The sequence below is a fragment of the Leptodactylus fuscus genome, chromosome 2 (genome assembly GCF_031893055.1).
Source record: "Leptodactylus fuscus isolate aLepFus1 chromosome 2, aLepFus1.hap2, whole genome shotgun sequence".
Classification (NCBI taxonomy): domain Eukaryota; kingdom Metazoa; phylum Chordata; class Amphibia; order Anura; family Leptodactylidae; genus Leptodactylus; species Leptodactylus fuscus.
This window is the reverse complement of record NC_134266.1, coordinates 24,377,950-24,398,023: the sequence shown is the minus strand read 5'-3', so window position 1 is coordinate 24,398,023 and position 20,074 is coordinate 24,377,950. Positions and strand designations below refer to the sequence as shown.

Sequence of the window (20,074 nt, the reverse complement as noted above, 5' to 3'; positions counted from 1 at the left end):
TTTCACCACCATCAGGGGGCGCTCACAATATAGTGTTTTACAATCGTGTTCACTTCCCACGTCCATTAACTCTTGCACTATCCCAATCTACCAGGTAAAGTAGAGGTCACCCAGGGTCACCAATAATCTATAGATTCCTAGTTTCTACAATGGGGAGGGGAGTAGTATGAAAAATACCATAAAATTTCCAGGTTATAGTATAAAATGATAAGGACTTACTCATTAGATCTTTAAACATGGTCTTCTCATGGGTTAAAAGGTGGTCGATGATAGATTTCCAGCTGTGTAACAAGAGCAAGGACAGTGAATACAGATTTCTATGTAAAGCACATACACTCACCGGCCACTTTATTAGGTACACCATGCTAGTAACGGGTTGGACCCCCTTTTGCCTTCAGAACTGCCTCAATTCTTCGTGGCATAGATACAACAAGGTGCTGGAAGCATTCCTCAGAGATTTTGGTCCATATTGACATGATGGCATCACACAGTTGCCGCAGATTTGTCGGCTGCACATCCATGATGCGAATCTCCCGTTCCACCACATCCCAAAGATGCTCCTCTATTGGATTGAGATCTGGTGACTGTGAAGGCCATTGGAGTACAGTGAACTCATTGTCATGTTCAAGAAACCAGTCTGAGATGATTCCAGCTTTATGACATGGCATTGCATTATCCTGCTGAAAGTAGCCATCAGATGTTGGGTACATTGTGGTCATAAAGGGATGGACATGGTCAGCAACAATACTCAGGTAGGCTTTGGCGTTGCAACGATGCTCAATTGGTACCAAGGGGCCCAAAGAGTGCCAAGAAAATATTCCCCACACCATGACACCACCACCACCAGCCTGAACCGTTGATACAAGGCAGGATGGATCCATGCTTTCATGTTGTTGACGCCAAATTCTGAACCTACCATCCGAATGTCGCAGCAGAAATCGAGACTCATCAGACCAGGCAACGTTTTTCCAATCTTCAATTGTCCAATTTCGATGAGCTTGTGCAAATTGTAGCCTCAGTTTCCTGTTCTTAGCTGAAAGGAGTGGCACCCGGTGTGGTCTTCTGCTGCTGTAGCCCATCTGCCTCAAAGTTGGACGTACTGTGCGGCGTTCAGAGATGCTCTTCTGGCTACCTTGGTTGTAACGGGTGGCTATTTGAGTCACTGTTGCCTTTCTATCAGCTCGAACCAGTCTGGCCATTCTCCTCTGACCTCTGGCATCAACAACGCATTTCCGCCCACAGAACTGCCGCTCACTGGATGTTTTTTCTTTTTCGGACCATTCTCTGTAAACCCTAGAGATGGTTGTGCGTGAAAATCCCAGTAGATCAGCAGTTTCTGAAATACTCAGACCAGCCCTTCTGGCACCAACAACCATGCCACGTTCAAAGGCACTCAAATCACCTTTCTTCCCCATACTGATGCTCGGTTTGAACTGCAGGAGATTGTCTTGACCATGTCTACATGCCTAAATGCACTGAGTTGCCGCCATGTGATTGGCTGATTAGAAATTAAGTGTTAACGAGCAGTTGGACAGGTGTACCTAATAAAGTGGCCGGTGAGTGTATATATGTATACTACATATAGATGTAATACATACACACTGTACCACAAAAACCCTATAATCGGGGGCCCCATGGTTAATTGTCGGAGGACAGGAGTCTTTTGGGGTGACCAGTCAAATACAATAGAGGAAGCCATCCATATAAACAATAGTGCACCAACAGGTCGCAACGCTCCGGTATAAACAGGATGACCATACACTGTATAGTACAAGGACCGGACACCCCTTCGAACAGCTGATCCTCATGGGCGGGCTGTTCTTCATGGGCGGGCTGATCCTACAGACCCCATCCTCCATTCACTGACATACAGCAAGAAATAACTCAAGAACATGACAAAGACAATTCTTACTGAATGCAAGATGTATCCATCTGGAAAAACCCGGGATCCATGTACAAGTCCAAAACCTCCTTCTTCCAAGCCCGTTTGGTGTAGGCGTACCCGCTGAGGCTGCTGAGGAGCTGGGCACCAGCACGGAAACTGGGGGCATTGTATGTACTGGAAATGGAGGTAACATGGGACAGGTAAATAGTGTAATATCTAGGACTGTACGAGCACCTCTCCATACTGCCCCATTACTAATCTGGCATACAAAGAATAATAAATCTGCCCCATTGATAGCTATGGTAAGAGTGTTGTGGGCATGCTGTGTGGCCTGTACAGAGGTCACTGTGCAGGGGGGAGGAGGAGATGAGCTGTAAGCATTTCCTATTGGATTTTGTGTTCTCTCTATATATAGATGATTCCTGTTAGTGTAATCCTGCCTGTGCTGATAATGAGATGACTGCTGAGAAGTGATCTCTACAGAACAGGAAGGGCCTATTATCTGGCTCTGTGGTATCCACGGGACAGTGAATAAGGGTCCTATCACCAGTGGCCAGGCCCCCCGCAGTCAGGAGAATGGGGTGCTGAAAGCCCCCTAAAGCCTCTTTGTGAATGGCCTTTTTGACCAGCGCTCCATTCATTTCTATAGGACTGCGGGGAATGTAATCTCTGGCACCACCCATAGAAGTGAATGGAGCACTGGTCAAAAAAAGCCATTCACAAAGGCTTTAGGGGGGCTTTCAGTACCCCGTTCTCCTGACTGTAGGGGGCCCGAATGTTGCGGGTGCTATGGATAGGATAGAAGTGTCGTTTTTGGTGCAACCTCTTTAAGAATGGGTCATTGTCTGCTGATACCTTCCTGTTAATTGTACACATGAAATATTCTTTACTACCTGGAGGTGTCTCAGCATGCTGACCCCTTCACCTTCTCAGCAGGACAGTCAAATGGAGACACAAGGGCCGGCATGGTGTGACTACCACTACCAGCTCCGCTGTGCGCAATGTGAACATGATCTTATCAGTTGAGCTATTTGAGACAAACTAGTTCTTCGATGGCACACGGCCCAGAAGTAGGTCACAGTTTGACAAAAATAACAATTTCTCCCCGTCACATGACCCATTTCTGAATCCTACCACGTTACAATGTCTTAGGATCCCAGAAATAAGGCACGATAAATACCCGCCTGCCGCTGGATGGAGAAATTATTCTGCAAAATCCCTATGACATTGTGCTGATGATTGCAGTCCTATATCTGACTACTCCAGATAGACATACTTGTGGTTACGCAGATAGGGAAAGACAAAGTAGAGGAGCCTGGATATTAAAGGGACGGCCTTCTCCTTCTCATCGCTTCTGTAGACCATGTCCAAGAGGGTGGCCAAGACCTAAAGCAAAAAAGAGGAGTTACCATATTATACACTGTATACCACAAGACACTGAATAAAGTATATTGGGGCTGCATCGTGACAAGCGCCAGGTCCGATAACCCTTGACGGCCATGTTGTCCTCTGTAATCCCTTCTCCAGCAGGACTCACCTCTGCAAGCAGTGACAGCGCATGGACACTATAGACGGAGGGGGCGGATGCAGAGACCATGGAGGACTGAGCTGTAGCGTTATCGTCTATGAAGAGAACATACACAAGTCATAAATCACAGGACATATCCCCTATAGGCTTGGCACTGGTATCTTCTTCCTGCTGCCCTGTGCTATAATGTACAGACACCTACAGCATCGGACACCCCTCATCGGGAGAGACTCGGCCTGCAGACTCGGTCGTGTGCATGAGGCTTTATCATTTAAAGGGATTTTCTTTTTATGATGGATTATTTGGTGAGGGGGCTGACACCTGTCTCCTGAACTGATCAGCTGTACAATATACAGAGCCAGAATCTGATGGCTCTGTACACTGCATAGTGGCCATATGGTGTTACTGCAGCTCAGTTCCCATTCAATTGAAAGGGAGGAGAGTCCAACAAAAAAAGCCTGAAAAGCAACTTTGAAAGGGCCCGCCAGTATGTCCTGGTGTTTAAGGGTGCCAGATTTGTCAGTATCAGTCCCAGCTATTGTCCTGATTATCAGTCTGGGACGCGGTGCAGTTTTGTCACTGGCGGCTGCAACAATAACCCGATTGTGGGGGTGCAGGATGTTGGACCCCGCCAATCACATATTGATGACCTATCCTAAGGATCAATATCTAAAGGCTGGACAGACCTTTAACTATATTGACTATTTTTTTTACTTTTGATGTTGCATCTGCATGTTACACTATAACCCATGTCTTACCATACAGTTCCCCATCAGCATCTGCTTCATCCAGAGACACCTGGGGCTGAGCCTTCACCTCCAAATTCCTGCTCAGCCAGCTGGTCTGTTCCAAGGATGACCCAGCCACATTCCCCACCGCCTCCAGGATTTTCTGCGTCACCTCCTGTAATGAAAGGAGAGAAGGTTTACTAGGTCGGCTCCATGTAACATTGTGCTATCTCCTTTATGTTTGGCATGTGGCCCTATTAACCCAAAGCACACCAGAGGAGTGGCCGACCCCTGGACTGACACTGGATACGAATGCAGCTATAGGGATGGGATCTGCTATGACAAACGCTCACAGGTTGGTCAGCAGGGACTGTGCGACCGAGCCACTACAGTACTGCTGCAATGGCGCCTTCTCCAGATCCTGCACCACTTGTCTTATATGGTCTCTAGTGGCTTAACCTTATTCTTCCCCCCAGTGCAGGCCCCGGAGCTAGTGGCCAATGCAGAACTGATTGTAATCCTAAATGTGAAAGTTTGTGTGTTTGGATGTTTGTGAGTTTGGATGTTTGTTCCTCAATCACGCTAAAACGCCTTGACGGATTTGTGTGAAATTTTCCACAAACATAGTTTTCGCTTGGGATTGAAACATAGGCTACTTTTAGTGCCACTAAACAACAGCAGGACTCCTAGCCCCAGCTATAGACTCACACACACTGCCTGGCATTTCCTGTCACAACCTGCCTGCACACTCCTTAATGTCACCTCAGGAGTAGCCCTCACTCCACTCACTCACATTTACATATAGATTTCCACTACACATGGAGGCCCGTTGCTCCTGCCTGCAATTAAAATGGACTGGGATTGCAGGCATTAACACTTGAGCCCCCTCCCCCTCAAACACCCCTTCCCCTTACCTTCAATGTTGCAGACCGGCTCCTGCCTGCTGACCTCACATGAGCCGACCTGTTCCATACTGAATGCTCCCACGCCTGTGTTTACAATACTACTATCATGGCTGGGCTATGGACAGCGCAGATAGTAAGGCACACAATCTCTCATAGACGGCAATACACTTGGATTGCCGTCTATGGAGCCTTGCAATCAAATGATTGCAGGTTCACACCCCTCAGTGGAACGAAGAAAAAAGTAAAAAAAAAGAAAACAATCAAAAAATAATCCAACAACACATATAAAACTCCAAACTACTGTGATGCATATACATATTAGTTACCATTCCGCCCAAAAATGCCCCGTCTACTAATAAACTATTTGCCCTACTCCCTCAACGTCAAACTCACACGTAACAAACCACCATTTTGGTTCACACTTTGGACTATCATTTCAATAAAAGCTCATCTAACCAATACACATTGCCCAGAATGCTATATCTACCGTTAATCTGGCTCCGCCATATTGTGGTTGCAAAAAAACCCCTTAGGGAGCCTTCACACGGCGTAAACGCGCGTGTATTTTGCCAAAATACACATGTAAAAATACACGTGTCAAAATAAGACTCCCATTCACTTCAATGATATTTTTTACACGCCTGTAAAATGTCATTGAAGTCAATAGGAGTCTTATTTTTACACGTGTATTTTGCACAAATACACGCATTTGCTCTGTGTCAAGGCTCCCGTATACTCAGTTCACACCACCGTCTGCTCTCCGTTCTTGCGGTTCCATCTTCTGTTGTCATACAGTTCGCCCCTAAGCGCGGCTGACGCTGGGTTCACACTACTGTTCAGCACTCCGTATTAGGTTTCCATTTTCTGCATGCAGAAGCCGGAAACCTGTCACACCGGGTCCGGCCATGAACGGCGGTGAGCGTTTTATGCTCTCCGTCGCAAAACAGTTGTTTTTTTTTTAAATTAGACACAGAATACTGCATGTCCGACTCTGTCTGGTTTACAAAAAAAAAAAGAAAAAAAAAAAAGGTTTTGCAGCGGAGAGCATAAAAAAGATCCAGTATGTACATGTCTACTTTACCATATACCAGCTGAAAGTAACAAAAATAAAAAGCCTCCAAAAATAACTACAAATGTCTGTATTACTACATATACACTTTTACAGTTTCACACGTCTGTGTCCGCCCAATTCTGAAATCACCGCAGACGAAGTCGCGGGTAAAAGCTAGTACCCTCATAAACAAGAGACATGACAGACAGATGGCGCTCTTACCTGCAGATCTTTTTGGTCCTTTTTATTGTCCAAGTTTGGGGTTCTGGTCACAAAGTCATTCAGTATACTGTTCGGAAACAAGGACAACATAAGGCATTATAACAAGCTTATATGTAATGCTATACCAAATATACACCACCCACTGACACTGAGGACTGCTATAGGTGGGACATACTCATGTGCGCTCCCTACAGTCTTTAAACTAAGACAGAGTCTCCAACGCAGATGTCAACCTAGCCTTAGTTCCTATTCCTTCCATAGAATTAAGTGAAAATGGCTTTATAAGACTCCACACACCTATATGGTGGCCTCTCCTTAAGGAGTGACAATATCCACTTAATCTGGTTTTGCTTCAGTATTCCTGGACCCCTGCCCTTCTGATGAGACCCCCACCTATAGGCTCTGAAACTTTTTGAGGAGTTCAGCTGCCGGCTTAGGACATACAGGACATCTGATCTGTCCACATGGTTTTTACTCCCACACATATAATATACATGCACATATATTCACGTGTAGCTTAGTCATACAGAACACATAGTAAATACAGGTATTCCTTCAAGGTGAATTCTTATCCTACATGATAAGACGCTGATAGAATTGGACACAACAGACTCGCACACAATATGTGTGTTTTATTACACAGCTAAGAGGCAGCGCCCATAAACTATCACCACACTGGAAAGCTGGCCGTACACTGTATGGCTATCTCACCTGACTTGTCTATACACATGCACTGTCCCGGCCAGGCAAGAGGTGGGAATGGTGGGCATTGCCAGGTGAGTAGGGGCAGGACTTAAAGGAGTTCTCCAAGGAGTCGGTGAGTATTTACTTCCTCCGGTGTTTTTAGGCAACAAACCCAGGGGTTCTAGGCTTATTCCAACCATATGTCATGTGCTCGAAACCAGCACCTGGCCCACAAATCTCTCGGCCTCCTCCTCTCCCTTAATGGCCATCCAAACATCAGATATTTATGGCCTATTCTAAGGATAATGCCCCATGCACAAGACAAAGGGGGCTGAGTTTATCACAGAAGCCCCCCAGACATGAATCCATCATGGATTGCACTCGGATGACATTCAACTGCATTCCGAGATAAACTCAGACCCCCAACTCGAATGCATGGGGTCTAAGGAGTGTGGGATGTGGGTGACCTGTAGACAGATAGAATAATCTCGGCTAACATGTCTGGTCTTTGTGTAAACTAGTAATGATCACAAAGTGATACTTTAATTTAGAGTGACAATGTTACCTCAAGAGCAGGAAGAATCCCGGAGGAGCCAGATTTAATGGGACACATTCTTTCAACAGGATCAGCAAGGACTGGAAGTTTTCCTGCATTTCAGATGGTGAAAGCCTGGAAATATAAGAAAAGACACTGTAAGGCTCTGTTCACATCACATTTGAGCCTTATGCATAGGTGACATATACACTCACCTGCCACTTTATTAGGTACACCTGTCCAACTGCTCGTTAACACTTAATTTCTAATCAGCCAATCACATGGCGGCAACTCAGTGCATTTAGGCATGTAGACATGGTCAAGACAATCTCCTGCAGTTCAAACCGAGCATCAGTATGGGGAAGAAAGGTGATTTGAGTCCCTTTGAACGTGGCATGGTTGTTGGTGCCAGAAGGGCTGGTCTGAGTATTTCAGAAACTGCTGATCTACTGGGATTTTCACGCACAACCATCTCTAGGGTTTACAGAGAATGGTCCGAAAAAGAAAAAACATCCAGTGAGCGTCAGTTCTGTGCGCGGAAATGCGTTGTTGATGCCAGAGGTAAGAGGAGAATGGCCAGACTGGTTCGAGCTGATAGAAAGGCAACAGTGACTCAAATAGCCACCCGTTACAACCAAGGTAGCCAGAAGAGCATCTCTGAACGCACAGTACGTCGAACTTTGAGGCAGATGGGCTACAGCAGCAGAAGACCACACCGGGTGCCACTCCTTTCAGCTAAGAACAGGAAACTGAGGCTACAATTTGCACAAGCTCATCGAAATTGGACAATTGAAGATTGGAAAAACGTTGCCTGGTCTGATGAGTCTCGATTTCTGCTGCGACATTCGGATGGTAGGGTCAGAATTTGGCGTCAACAACATGAAAGCATGGATCCATCCTGCCTTGTATCAACGGTTCAGGCTGGTGGTGGTGGTGTCATGGTGTGGGGAATATTTTCTTGGCACTCTTTGGGCCCCTTGGTACCAATTGAGCATCGTTGCAACGCCAAAGCCTACCTGAGTATTGTTGCTGACCATGTCCATCCCTTTATGACCACAATGTACCCAACATCTGATGGCTACTTTCAGCAGGATAATGCAATGCCATGTCATAAAGCTGGAATCATCTCAGACTGGTTTCTTGAACATGACAATGAGTTCACTGTACTCCAATGGCCTCCACAGTCACCAGATCTCAATCCAATAGAGCATCTTTGGGATGTGGTGGAACGGGAGATTCGCATCATGGATGTGCAGCCGACAAATCTGCGGCAACTGTGTGATGCCATCATGTCAATATGGACCAAAATCTCTGAGGAATGCTTCCAGCACCTTGTTGAATCTATGCCACGAAGAATTGAGGCAGTTCTGAAGGCAAAAGGGGGTCCAACCCGTTACTAGCATGGTGTACCTAATAAAGTGGCCGGTGAGTGTATATAGGGATCCATTCACCCAGGAGACACCAACTAAGTTTCCTGTTGGCTATACACACTTGGATTGGACAAGACCACGAAGTGACCTCTGCCATGATGTGTGGCCTGGTCTGGCCTCCTGTTGATAGGATTTGGACCTGGGCATGTTGATGGTTTCCTATGATGCTTACCTTTGTATAAACGCAAAGCTGAACTGAAGCATCGGGATATCAACTAGTGATGCCTTCTAAAGAAAGCAGGGAAAAACACAATTAATAAAGATGGTGGGAGTTGTCATGCAAATGTGAAGACGCTACAGCGTGTCCAACCAATACCTCATCTCCTTTTATCTGAGGAGGCTTCTTCACCACCTCCTTCACAAGCTGCAAAATAGTGTCGGTCTTCAGTGTCTTGAGAGCGCACACCAGGTCTACTAGGGTCAGCTGAGCCTCGCTGGGCACCGGTATAATCTACAAGGACAAGAGGATGACAATTTCAATGTTTCTGGCTGGTGTTTTGGGGTATATCCTACTCTGCCCTTCTTTTATGTATACTGATCTTATTTCTTGCACTGCACCCTCCTATTTGCTTCCAAAAAGACATCAACTTGACTTTTGGTTTTTAGTTTTCCACCTCCTTATTTCCCTATGCCTCGATTCCATGATTTTTACAAAGGCAGTACCATCTTTTCCTGCTGGAGTTACACTATCACTATCGTCTCCTCTATATTTAGCTCAAGGAGACGTGGTCATCTCCTACATTATAACTGTGGGACAGGAGTTGTCTGATCATCAGCGTTGACTGTAATAGGAGTTTATGTGACCCTCGTCCATCCTGGGGGGGGGGAGCCTGTGCGGAATAGTCCACCATACAGAAAGTTCTGGTGGCTGTAAAAGCACTTGGATCTCCAAAGACTCAAGAAACATAACCAGTCTGTCTCAGGTCAATTATGTCTTCAGGTCAAGGCAGAATTGTTAGAGAACTGAGAGCAGACAAGGGTCAAGGAGATTGGCAGAACCAGGTCCTTCTGACAACCGCATCTGGGGAGTAATAACACTTGTGATTCAGTGCATTGTCAGCTTTCTAGTGTTTTGTGATCTTCTCCTCTACTAGGGCTACAGGCCTATTAAGTAAAGTTAAGTCGGTCGTGTGACTGAAGTTGCAATGTCAGCAGGGAAGACAGAAGAACGAGAGTTCAGGCCTCCCCAGCAGCCCTCCACACAGGTAATAAACAGGGCTCCGGAGGATCGGGGTGAACATTGTTAATAAAGCTTGACTAGTGCAGGGAATGTACAAGTATTATTTTTATTCGTATTCATATTATTCTCATTAATAAAGAAATCCTTACTCCAGGGTGCCACATAATGCAGGCTCTTACTTTGGCTTTGCTCTGGGCCTTGTTGAACCTCTTTCTTCTCCATACAGCAGCGACCGCCGCAATGAGCTGCACCCCAAGATGTGCCGTCAGTGGGTTGAGGAATTCTAAGATCTTCTGCTTCAGCGTCTGCAAGGCAAGAAATAATTCTATTAAGATACAGCTGCTCAGTTAATTTTTTGCAGCCATAGGTTTTAGATTTTTATTGGCAGATAGCCCTCAGAAGGAACCAGAAAACCTTCCGGTACAGGACAGAGCCTGATGGCTTTACCTTGCACAGCGGTGCTGTCAACCATGTGGCTTCTCTTATACTGTATTTCTGTGCACTGAACAAGCGCCAGGGCGCCAGCAGAGAAAAAAAGTGAAGGGGATACATGACCAAAATATCTGTAGTCCACGCATTCTTAAGTTTGAGGGGGTTCCAGAGTTTAGACCCCACCAGTCATAAAGTGATGGCATATCCTAGCGATATGTCATCACTTTAGAAGACAGGGATAGTTACATAGTACGGTTGAAAAAAAGACAAATGTCCATCGAATTCAACCAGGGTATGGGAATGAGCAGAACATTTTATAAATCACCATGAACATTAATGCTATTTTGCTCTCCTAAGGCATCTGATCCTTTTTTGAAGCTGGCAGCTGTGACCAGCTCCTGTGGTAGGCTATTCCACAGATTTACAGTCCTTCTAGTATAGAACCAGCTCCTGCGGTAGGCTATTCCACAGATCTACAGTCCTTCTAGTATAGAACCAGCTCCTGCGGTAGGCTATTCCACAGATCTACAGTCCTTCTAGTATAGAACCAGCTCTTGAGGTAGGCTATTCTACAAATTTACAGTCTTTACCCAGGAGCTAGTTTTATTCTCAAAATATTGTGGATTTGTGGAATAGTCTACCCCAGGAGCTGGTCCTATACTGCAAGGACTGTACATCTGAGGAATAACCTACCCAGGAGCTGGTTCTATAAAATAAGGGTGGTGAAGCTGTGGAATAGCTTATCCAGGAGCTGGTTCTATACTGTAGGCGATTCCACAGATTCACAGTCCTTACGGTAAAGAACCATTTCCTAGGTTAGACTATTCCACAGACTGACAGTCCTTACAGTATAGAGCCAGCTCCTTGGTAGGCTATTCCACATATTTACAGTCTTTACAGTATATAACCAGATCCTGGGTAGGCTATACCACAGATTCATAGTCCTTGCAGTAAAGAAGCCTTGTCAGCTCTTAAGATTAAACCTTTTTTTCTCCTACCAGAGGGGGTGCCCCCCCTTGTATTTTGAGGGGATTTTCCCCAAATTTCTTGTATGGACCATATATATATATATTATATATATATATATATATATATATATATATATATATATATATATATATATATATATATATATATATATATATATATGTCTATAGGAGTCTCTACCCTCCTAATACATGAGAATATCCTGCTGGCCTTAGAAGCAGCTGACTGACATTGTGCTTTTTCATATGAGGCGATCCCCTAACAAGGCAGGATGATGGCAATATTAAGTAGGGTAGATCTTATTTCTTACTTTTGTGGTTTTGAAATAGACAGAGGACGATCCTTTTATTGTCCCCAGTAGATCGGAGGGTCTTCTCTCCCGCTCTTGCCTGGTAATGACGCTCCACAGTAGAGATAAGCTGTTTACAATACGCGGCAGTTCTTCCAGTAGAGCAAGGCGAGCGTTCTTAAGATTAGCCGGATCCGAAGAAGATAACTGAGGCAAGAAAAATAAAACGGGAATCTTATCATATGGTGGGTACGTTATTTCTCTGGTGACTTTCGTGGAGATAGAATACCCTACAGCCAACATACGAATGAGGACAGCAGCAGGAGAAGAGTGTGCTGCTCTTGTGGGGGACAGTGACCTGTACACAAGGCATGACACCAGTGAGGACAGCGAGAATATTAGGACAGATATAATTAGAAGATCACAGACCAATAGTGGGAAGAACAGCAATAGGAACACCACCAAAAAAATCCCATACCTTCTTGGTCAGAGCAGGATGATCCAGGAGGCAAAAATGGCCAATAGTGGTGAGTCCCTCCAAAAGGGTGAGGGGGTAATCTGGGGAAACGTTCTCTCTTTTGCAAGCCGTACTGTCGGTAAAAATCTACTATGAGATTTTCATTGTCAATGCTTTCTACATGTCTTGTACATATCCATCCAAATATTCACTTACCCTCAATCCTTCCACCCACCTATATATCCATCCATTAATCCATATATACCTCCACATACCTCTTCTCGCATCTACCTAACTACTCACATCTTGGCATTCATCAGTATATCCACCCACTTACCCCTTACCAATATATCATTCATGCTTTCCCCTCCCCAAGATGGCTCCGAAAGCAAAGAAGGAAGCAAGCCTGACCATTATAATGCCATCATTAAGTTCCCTCGGACCACTGAGTCGACCATTAAGAAGGCTGAAGACAATAACACTCTGTTTTTTATTGTTGATATCAAAAACATCAAGCTGCAGATCAGGCAGTTCATGAAGAAACAGTATGACTTTCATGTGCCCAAGGCGAACACCTTCATCAGGGGAGATGGAGAGAAGGAGGAATACACCCACCTCGCTCCAGACAACAAGAGTGGCATCATATAGACACAACACCATCTGACCAATCACCCATTTATATATGATTCTCCCATCCAACTCCAACTATACATCTATCCAACAACCCATCTATACATGATTCTCCCACCCAATTATACATCAATTTGACCAACCACTCATCTATACACAATTCTTTCACCCAACTATACATCCATCCGACAAACCACCCATCTATACATGATTCTTCCAAGCACCTATACATTCAACCAACTATACATAATTCTCTCACCCAACTATACATCACATCCACCAATCTATAAAGGATTCTCCGACTCAACTATACACCCATCCAATAACCAACCTCCCATCTATACAGGATTCCTCCACCCAACTATACACCCATCCATCCAACCAACCTCCCATCTATACAGGATTCCTGTACCCAACTATACACCCATCCATCCAACCAACCTCCAATCTATACAGGATTCCTGCACCCAACTATACACCCATCCATCCAACCAACCTCCCATCTATACAGGATTCCTCCACCCAACTATACACCCATCCATCCGACCAACCTCCCATCTATACAGGATTCCTCCACCCAACTATACACCCATCTATCCAACCAACCTCCCATCTATACAGGATTCCTCCACCCAACTATACACCCATCCATCCAACCAACCTCCCATCTATACAGGATTCCTCCACCCAACTATACATCCATCTGACCAACCAACCTCGCATCTTTCCATCTATCTAAATCCCTTTGATCTTCAAAGGGACTGAATACAATTAAGATATAGTTTATTATAACCCATCATATTTTTTTTTACCTTACCTTATTTTAACGGATTCATTCTCGTATTGCTTCACAAGTTCATCTAAATTTTTACATATTTGGGCAATGAAAGGTGCGACAGTCAGTCCTAAAGATTTACCAAAATAAGGCAGAGATGATGTGACCAGAGCCACCCACGGAGGGTGCATCCCATAGCCGTACTCCGGGCGTAACGCCCTCACAACGGCAGACACGAACAATCCTTGTGAAGTTATTGCGTGTGATTGCACATACTGCATGGCGTTAATAGACTGCTGGAAGTTCAGTCCCCGATGCCATTCCTTAGAGAGGTCTACTGGAGAATCCTGATCTTCTTGTAGTTGCCGCAAGTGATGCTCCAGAACAATCAAAACCTGAAGAAGCTTCAAAAGCTCGATCTGCAGAGGATGCTCACTCCAAATCTGGTCTTGACCAAAATTAATGACGCTTTCCTCAAACAAGCCTTCGTCGGCCATGTCTTTGTTGCCGCCATGAGACACCAGTTCATACTTCTTCTGACTGGTATACATGGAAGCTGACAAGGACAAAAGAACAAACTCTTGAACTTTACACCTGTCTAGTAAGTGGTGTATGAAGTCGGCGTTCTTCCCTTCCGAATTTTTGGCTATAGCGGCCAGTTGCGACATGACTCTGATGAGAACTTCTACGCTCTTCACTTGGACGTCCCGATTGCCAAGGACATCCCTGTGACTCACTTTCAGGTAGCACGGGTAATAAGAACGCAAAAAACTAAGGCATAGGTAGGTCAGAAGTTCAATCAGAAGGGAATGAGGACACATGGATGGAGACTGAGTCTGGAGCTTTCCATAGAAACTTTGTCCAACCAGGGCTTCTTGGTGGCGGGCAAGAAGGTTGTATATTAAGTTGAGGTGCGCGGTGGAGCTGGTGTCCATACTGGTGCTGGCTACAGCTTCGATAAACTCTTTAGGGTTGGTTTTTAGGACAGCCTCCAACACTGAAAAAGCATATAATACCCTTTTGGAGTCGTAAGGCTGCAGGTATAGGAGGATGTGCTTGAAGAGAGCTTCGATCAATTCCTCCTTCTCCTTTTGTTGCTTGAGAAGTTTGGTGGTCCGAATGGCCTGAAGCTCCAGATCTGCTTCATCATCACTAGAAAGTGACTCTGAGGTCTGCGTGACATCAGACTCTGTACGTACCAAATTTAGCAGTGCACTAGGTCTGGGAGCGTCCATGCAGGATATATTGGGCTGGCAAAAAGGCCTAGATGACCCTTGGCCATCAATGTTGTCGCTGTTACTCCAACGATGGTCCATACTGGAGTCTACAGAGCTTGGGTTAAAAGAAGAAGTGTTTTCACTGGCGCTTTGCCCGACGCTGGTGTCAGCAGATTCTGTGTGCTCGCTGTCCTCCTCCTGGTCATCGTTCTCGCCAAATGGAGGTTCAGCAGTCTCAGAAAAATGGTGATCGGTCAGCTCGTTTTTCATCTTTTCGGGATCCTTTTCCACCTCTGCCCAGATGGCCTCTCGGTCAACCGTGTTAAACTGAGGGAGAATCTCATCTGAATTGCTCTCATGATATTCAAGACCACCCCCATTGTCCTTTAAGGAAGATCTTTTCCGTCTGCACCAATAGCTGATCTCTTCTGTATAGAAGACAAGGATAAATATTACACTTAAGGAGGTTTGCACAATGCAATAAATTACTGGAGGTCCCAACCCCACCTGTCTCCCAGAATTTCTTATTCCACGCATGTGACCGCTGAGGTCACTCAGCAGCCTAAGGAAAGGAACCGAGAAGTCATTCTCATCCATGACCAGTGATGTCCTTAGGATGCTGAGTGGCCTAAGTGGTCATGTGCGGTGAGGACTTCTGCTGGAACAAAACCAGAGGAGCAGAAGGACCATACAACATGGGAGATACCTTTCCCAGTCTTCTTACCACAAGACGTTTATCCTGGGCAACCTTTAACTTACCAGACCCCACTCCTGCCCACAGCAGTTTTTCACTTCCTCTTCAGCCTCTAGGGGATCCCAGTGCCACACATTATGTCATCGCGTCTCACATGGGGCCCAATGAAGGCTGAATGGTCCACTGGCCGGAGCATGGATTGGTAAGTCAAGGGTGCAGCCAGTTCTACACGACTGGTTGGTAGAACCATTCCAGGACACTGGACTAGTCAGATACTGAAAAATGTGCTATAGCGTTGCCTTCTTGATAGTACAACCTCAAAAGAAGAAGTAGGGTGGGGGTCCACCTGTATTCTTTATTGTTTCGTACCACTCTAAGGGAGAACATTTGCACTGTTTTATCCCCCTTACATAGAATTCAAGTGAAAGGCGCTGATCTGCAATACCAAGCATGGCCCCTAGGCTATGTACAGCGCTGTGCCTAGTATTAAGAAGCAGCAGCACACACCCAAACACTGTGGCCTCTTCAACCAGATGACTGTTTGGGGTCCTGGGTGTTGGACCCCTACTGATAATAAGAACTAATCATCAATATATCAGTCCTGAAAAAACTCTTTAGAGGGGTTATCCAGTTTAAAAAAAAAAAAAAAAAAAAAAAAAATTGGCCAAATAACAGGAAGCATCAATACATAACACTTCCTAATATATATCCTATTCAAATTAAGCACTATTTATCTGATATATTTTCAGGTCATTGACCTCATCTGTGGTGTTTCATTTACAAGCTCACTACTCTTCCCTGTGAGCAGTGCAGCCAGCAAATGAAACATCACAACAGCATGTAACCTGAGATGTGGGAGTGATTTATTACCTGTTATTGGAGAAGGGAGAGGTACAGAGAGGGTAGGCAGATGAATCATGGGAAATGTAGTTTATCCACAGACTCATCACATTCTTTTTTTAAGCTGGATAACCCCTTTAATTTGGGTAACACGATGACTTATCCTAGCGATACTGCCATGACTAGATGAGAATACCCCTTTAAGAGGGCACATAGTGATAAGTGTGCTGTACCTGAGGAGTTTTTCTGTTTAATACACTGGATAGAAGTTCTCTGGGTCTTGGGATGGAGCAGAAGTAACAGGACGGGTTCTAGGATCCGGGCGACATCATTTAACGACAGCGCCCGTACCAACCAGCCCTGAGCGGCTGCACCGATGGCACCGTCTGTGCAATTCAGACTGTCCAGGACCACAAAGAGAGACCTGCAACGAGCAAGAGCCAAGTAAAGCAGAGGTCAGAGCAGAACACAAAAGTAATACCTTCCATAAGGTGATATTACCTATCGAAGGATCTGTTATGGGATGTCACACGGCTGCCCTGTATCTCCCTCGTCAGGTGCCAAATCACTGAGAACCGGAACAGCGCCTCCAGTCTGATCACCTGCAATGGGAAAAACAGGCTCTGAGATCAGCAGATCATTAACCCTTTAAGGACTCAGGACCAAGGGTTGTCAAGGACCTGAAGGTAGGTCATCAGTATCACACTGATCGCGTCTAACACCCGGGCCCCATGCTGATCAGCTCTTTCAGCTGCTGGAAGCCATATACTAGATCTACGGCCAGAAGCAGCAGTTGACAGAGCTATGTGAGGGCCCTTTTTTGGCGGGGCAAGTTGTAGTTTTTATTGGTACCATGTTCTACTACAAACAACTTTTTTTTTGGGGGGGTGGGGGTGGGGGGAAAGAGTCAAAACACCACAATTTGTGTTTTGTTGTTATTTTTTACAGCGTTCACCATCGTATGGGACATATAACATTACTTTTTGGTTAGTTTGGACTCGAGCAGACCAGTTTATTTTTTATTTATTTTTGAAATGTGAACTTTAATTAACTTTGTTTTTCAGCACAGTTTTTGTGCTGGAAAAGCCCCGCTCAGCTTATACTAGTCAAGCAAAAAAAAAAAAAAATATATATTTTTTTTTTCGGGGGGGGTCTACGACCAGCCGCAATAGTAATGTATAAATGTATAGAATCTCCCATATAGTGGAAAAAAAAATAAAAATAAAAAAATAATAAAAAATAAAACAAAAGTTGTAAATCCCTTCTTTCCCTAGAATACATATAAAAGTAGAGAATTACTGTGACACACATACACATTAGGTATCCCTGTGTCTGACAGCGCCCGGTCTATTTAATATAAGGGATCTGCAGTGCTCCTGTTCCATCGGGAAGGGGTTAATAGGAGCACTGCAGATACCTTATAGTCAGCCAGGCTGAATTCCACGTGGGGGAAAAAAAACTCAGTCCTCAAGCTCAGGGAAGGGTCAGACAGACAACCAAAACACCCCCTCCCCTTCCCCAGCATCTACTGCACCCAAAAACTCCGACCATTTTAATTTTTGATATTTTCCAGTAGCTGCTGCATTTCCCCCCTCGGCTTATACTCGAGTCAATAAGTTTTCCTAGTTTTTTTTTGTAAAATTAGGGGCCTCGGCTTAGATTTGAGTATATACGGTAATTATAATTTTGTTGAACAGTGCCACAAAGGGATTGAACCTTGGATCACTTGATCCTCTACCATATACTGCAATACTCCTGTATATGGTACATTACTGTCTGTATTAGACCAAGGCCTGCTGCTGATGTATTTCTATGTCTATGATAAGTAGAGCTTGCATTGTTACGCTCATGGTTGCTTTTTTCTTATGCATACGAGTTTTGAGTATAAAAAGTGGAAATTGTACGGTTACGGAATTTGTAATAAAAACGATCTGATTTAAAAAAAATTAATCCGTGCAAAAATCGGTCCCAATCTTTAGCTGGCACTTGCATTCATGTTAAAACAGAAGAGTAAATTTACCTGCAGGTCTGTGCAAACCACAAAAGCACATTGTGGTATCCTATGGAGTTGTGCCAAATGGCAAACAGGGCTCGGCTACAACCGCTCCGGCGCACAGGCCTGCCTACCTTATCATTGTCCAGCAAAGTCTGGCAGATGATCTCTTCGCAGATATTAGCAGACGGTGCCAGGCAGTGCAGTCTGTAGAAGAGCTCCACGCAGGTGATGTGATGTTCTCGGGTCTCCATGTTCAGCTGGTTCCACAGCACGTGCGCCACTCTCTGGTGAAGAAGTAGAAGCACAAAAAAAGTCTTAAAATTATTTGCAAAGTTGCTTTTTTTTGGCTTACCCAATAAAATTGGCTACTAAAATGTGTACAGACATTCATGATGGAGTAGTATAGATTAGTTTTCCTAAGCACACTTACGGGGTAGAAGTCCGTCTTTTCTGCAATAAGTTTTAGTACCCCCGGAGAGACAGGAGGGACTGTGACCATCTGCAGTTTGCCAAAGATGGCGCTGTAGCCGGCCACTTTCGAGCGCTTCATTCTGTCTTCCATGACCAGCGAAAGGGACTGGGAATGATTAACAACTTCCAAAAGAGTGGAAATGGCCACGTTCTGAGTGTAACAATCCTTCACACAACAGCACACCGTCATCAGGGACTTGAACCACAAGGGGAAGCCGGCATCGCTGGATCCTGGTACACATGGCAGGGATACAGAGTATACAGAGTTATAGGTTTTGACATGATAATGATTTTTTACAAAGTGGTTACGTCAAATTAAAAATAAGTCGCACCACGTTTCCAAATGCAAACTTCATTGTCAGACTCCTTGATATGGTGCTTGCAACTTGTTTCTAGTATCAGATTTTTCTCGTGCGGTTGTATGTCTCCCAGTAATACATCCTGGATGTCAGATTTGTGTGTCCGGGATGCTGCCGTCACTAGCTGTCATGTGTCAGCAGGGCTGCTTTACCTTCTTCAGACCTCGAGGAATTTTCTCTCTACTGTGCTGACTGACACTGAGGCTGAGGAGAGTGTAATTCCCCCTCCCCCCCTTCAGAGTCATGGGTGTGGTTTTCTCTGCATCAGTACACAGACTTTATTATTTAAAGGATTTCTACCATTAAAAACAAATTTCACACGTAGGAATAGCCTTAAGAAAGGCTATTCTTCTCCTACCTTTAGATATCTTCTCCGCGCCACTGTTCAGAAATAAATCCCGTTTTTTCTCGGTATGCAAAGGAGTTCTCTCGCAGCACTGGGGGCGGGCCTCAGCACTCAAACAGCACTGGGGGCATCCCCAATGCTGCAAGAGAACACTCCAGCGCCGCCTCCATCTTCTCCAGGAATGGCCTCTTCACGCATCTTCTTCCAGAGCTGGGTTCAAACTTCTAGGCCTCGGGCAGAGCTGACTGGGCCTGCCCCCAGTGCTGCGAGAGAACTCATTTGCATACAGATGAAAACCGGGATTTCTACCGAACAGTGTCGCAGAGAAGACATCTAAAGGGAGGACAAGAATAGCCTTTCTTAAGGCTATTCCTACGTGTGATCGACAAAAAATGTGATTTTAATGGTAGAATCCCTTTAACTGCTCCTCTTG

The 20,074-nt window shown here is 45.0% G+C and overlaps 1 protein-coding gene across 1 annotated transcript in view; it reads right to left on the bottom strand.

Annotated features, from left to right (window-relative positions):
* Positions 1–20,074, bottom strand: part of DOP1B (DOP1 leucine zipper like protein B) — a 71,589-nt gene that overhangs the window by 11,563 nt on the left and 39,952 nt on the right. The window contains exons 15-31 of the mRNA XM_075263427.1: positions 18,896–19,167; positions 18,597–18,749; positions 16,971–17,071; positions 16,703–16,893; positions 13,761–15,363; positions 12,335–12,446; positions 11,878–12,063; positions 10,328–10,453; positions 9,285–9,419; positions 9,141–9,196; positions 7,569–7,673; positions 6,320–6,386; positions 4,172–4,316; positions 3,423–3,508; positions 3,162–3,271; positions 1,913–2,059; positions 220–281 (exon numbers count right to left, since the gene is read on the bottom strand). Coding sequence (XP_075119528.1) covers positions 220–281; positions 1,913–2,059; positions 3,162–3,271; positions 3,423–3,508; positions 4,172–4,316; positions 6,320–6,386; positions 7,569–7,673; positions 9,141–9,196; positions 9,285–9,419; positions 10,328–10,453; positions 11,878–12,063; positions 12,335–12,446; positions 13,761–15,363; positions 16,703–16,893; positions 16,971–17,071; positions 18,597–18,749; positions 18,896–19,167 — 3,657 coding nt within the window. The remainder of the gene's footprint in view (positions 1–219; positions 282–1,912; positions 2,060–3,161; positions 3,272–3,422; positions 3,509–4,171; positions 4,317–6,319; positions 6,387–7,568; positions 7,674–9,140; positions 9,197–9,284; positions 9,420–10,327; positions 10,454–11,877; positions 12,064–12,334; positions 12,447–13,760; positions 15,364–16,702; positions 16,894–16,970; positions 17,072–18,596; positions 18,750–18,895; positions 19,168–20,074) is intronic.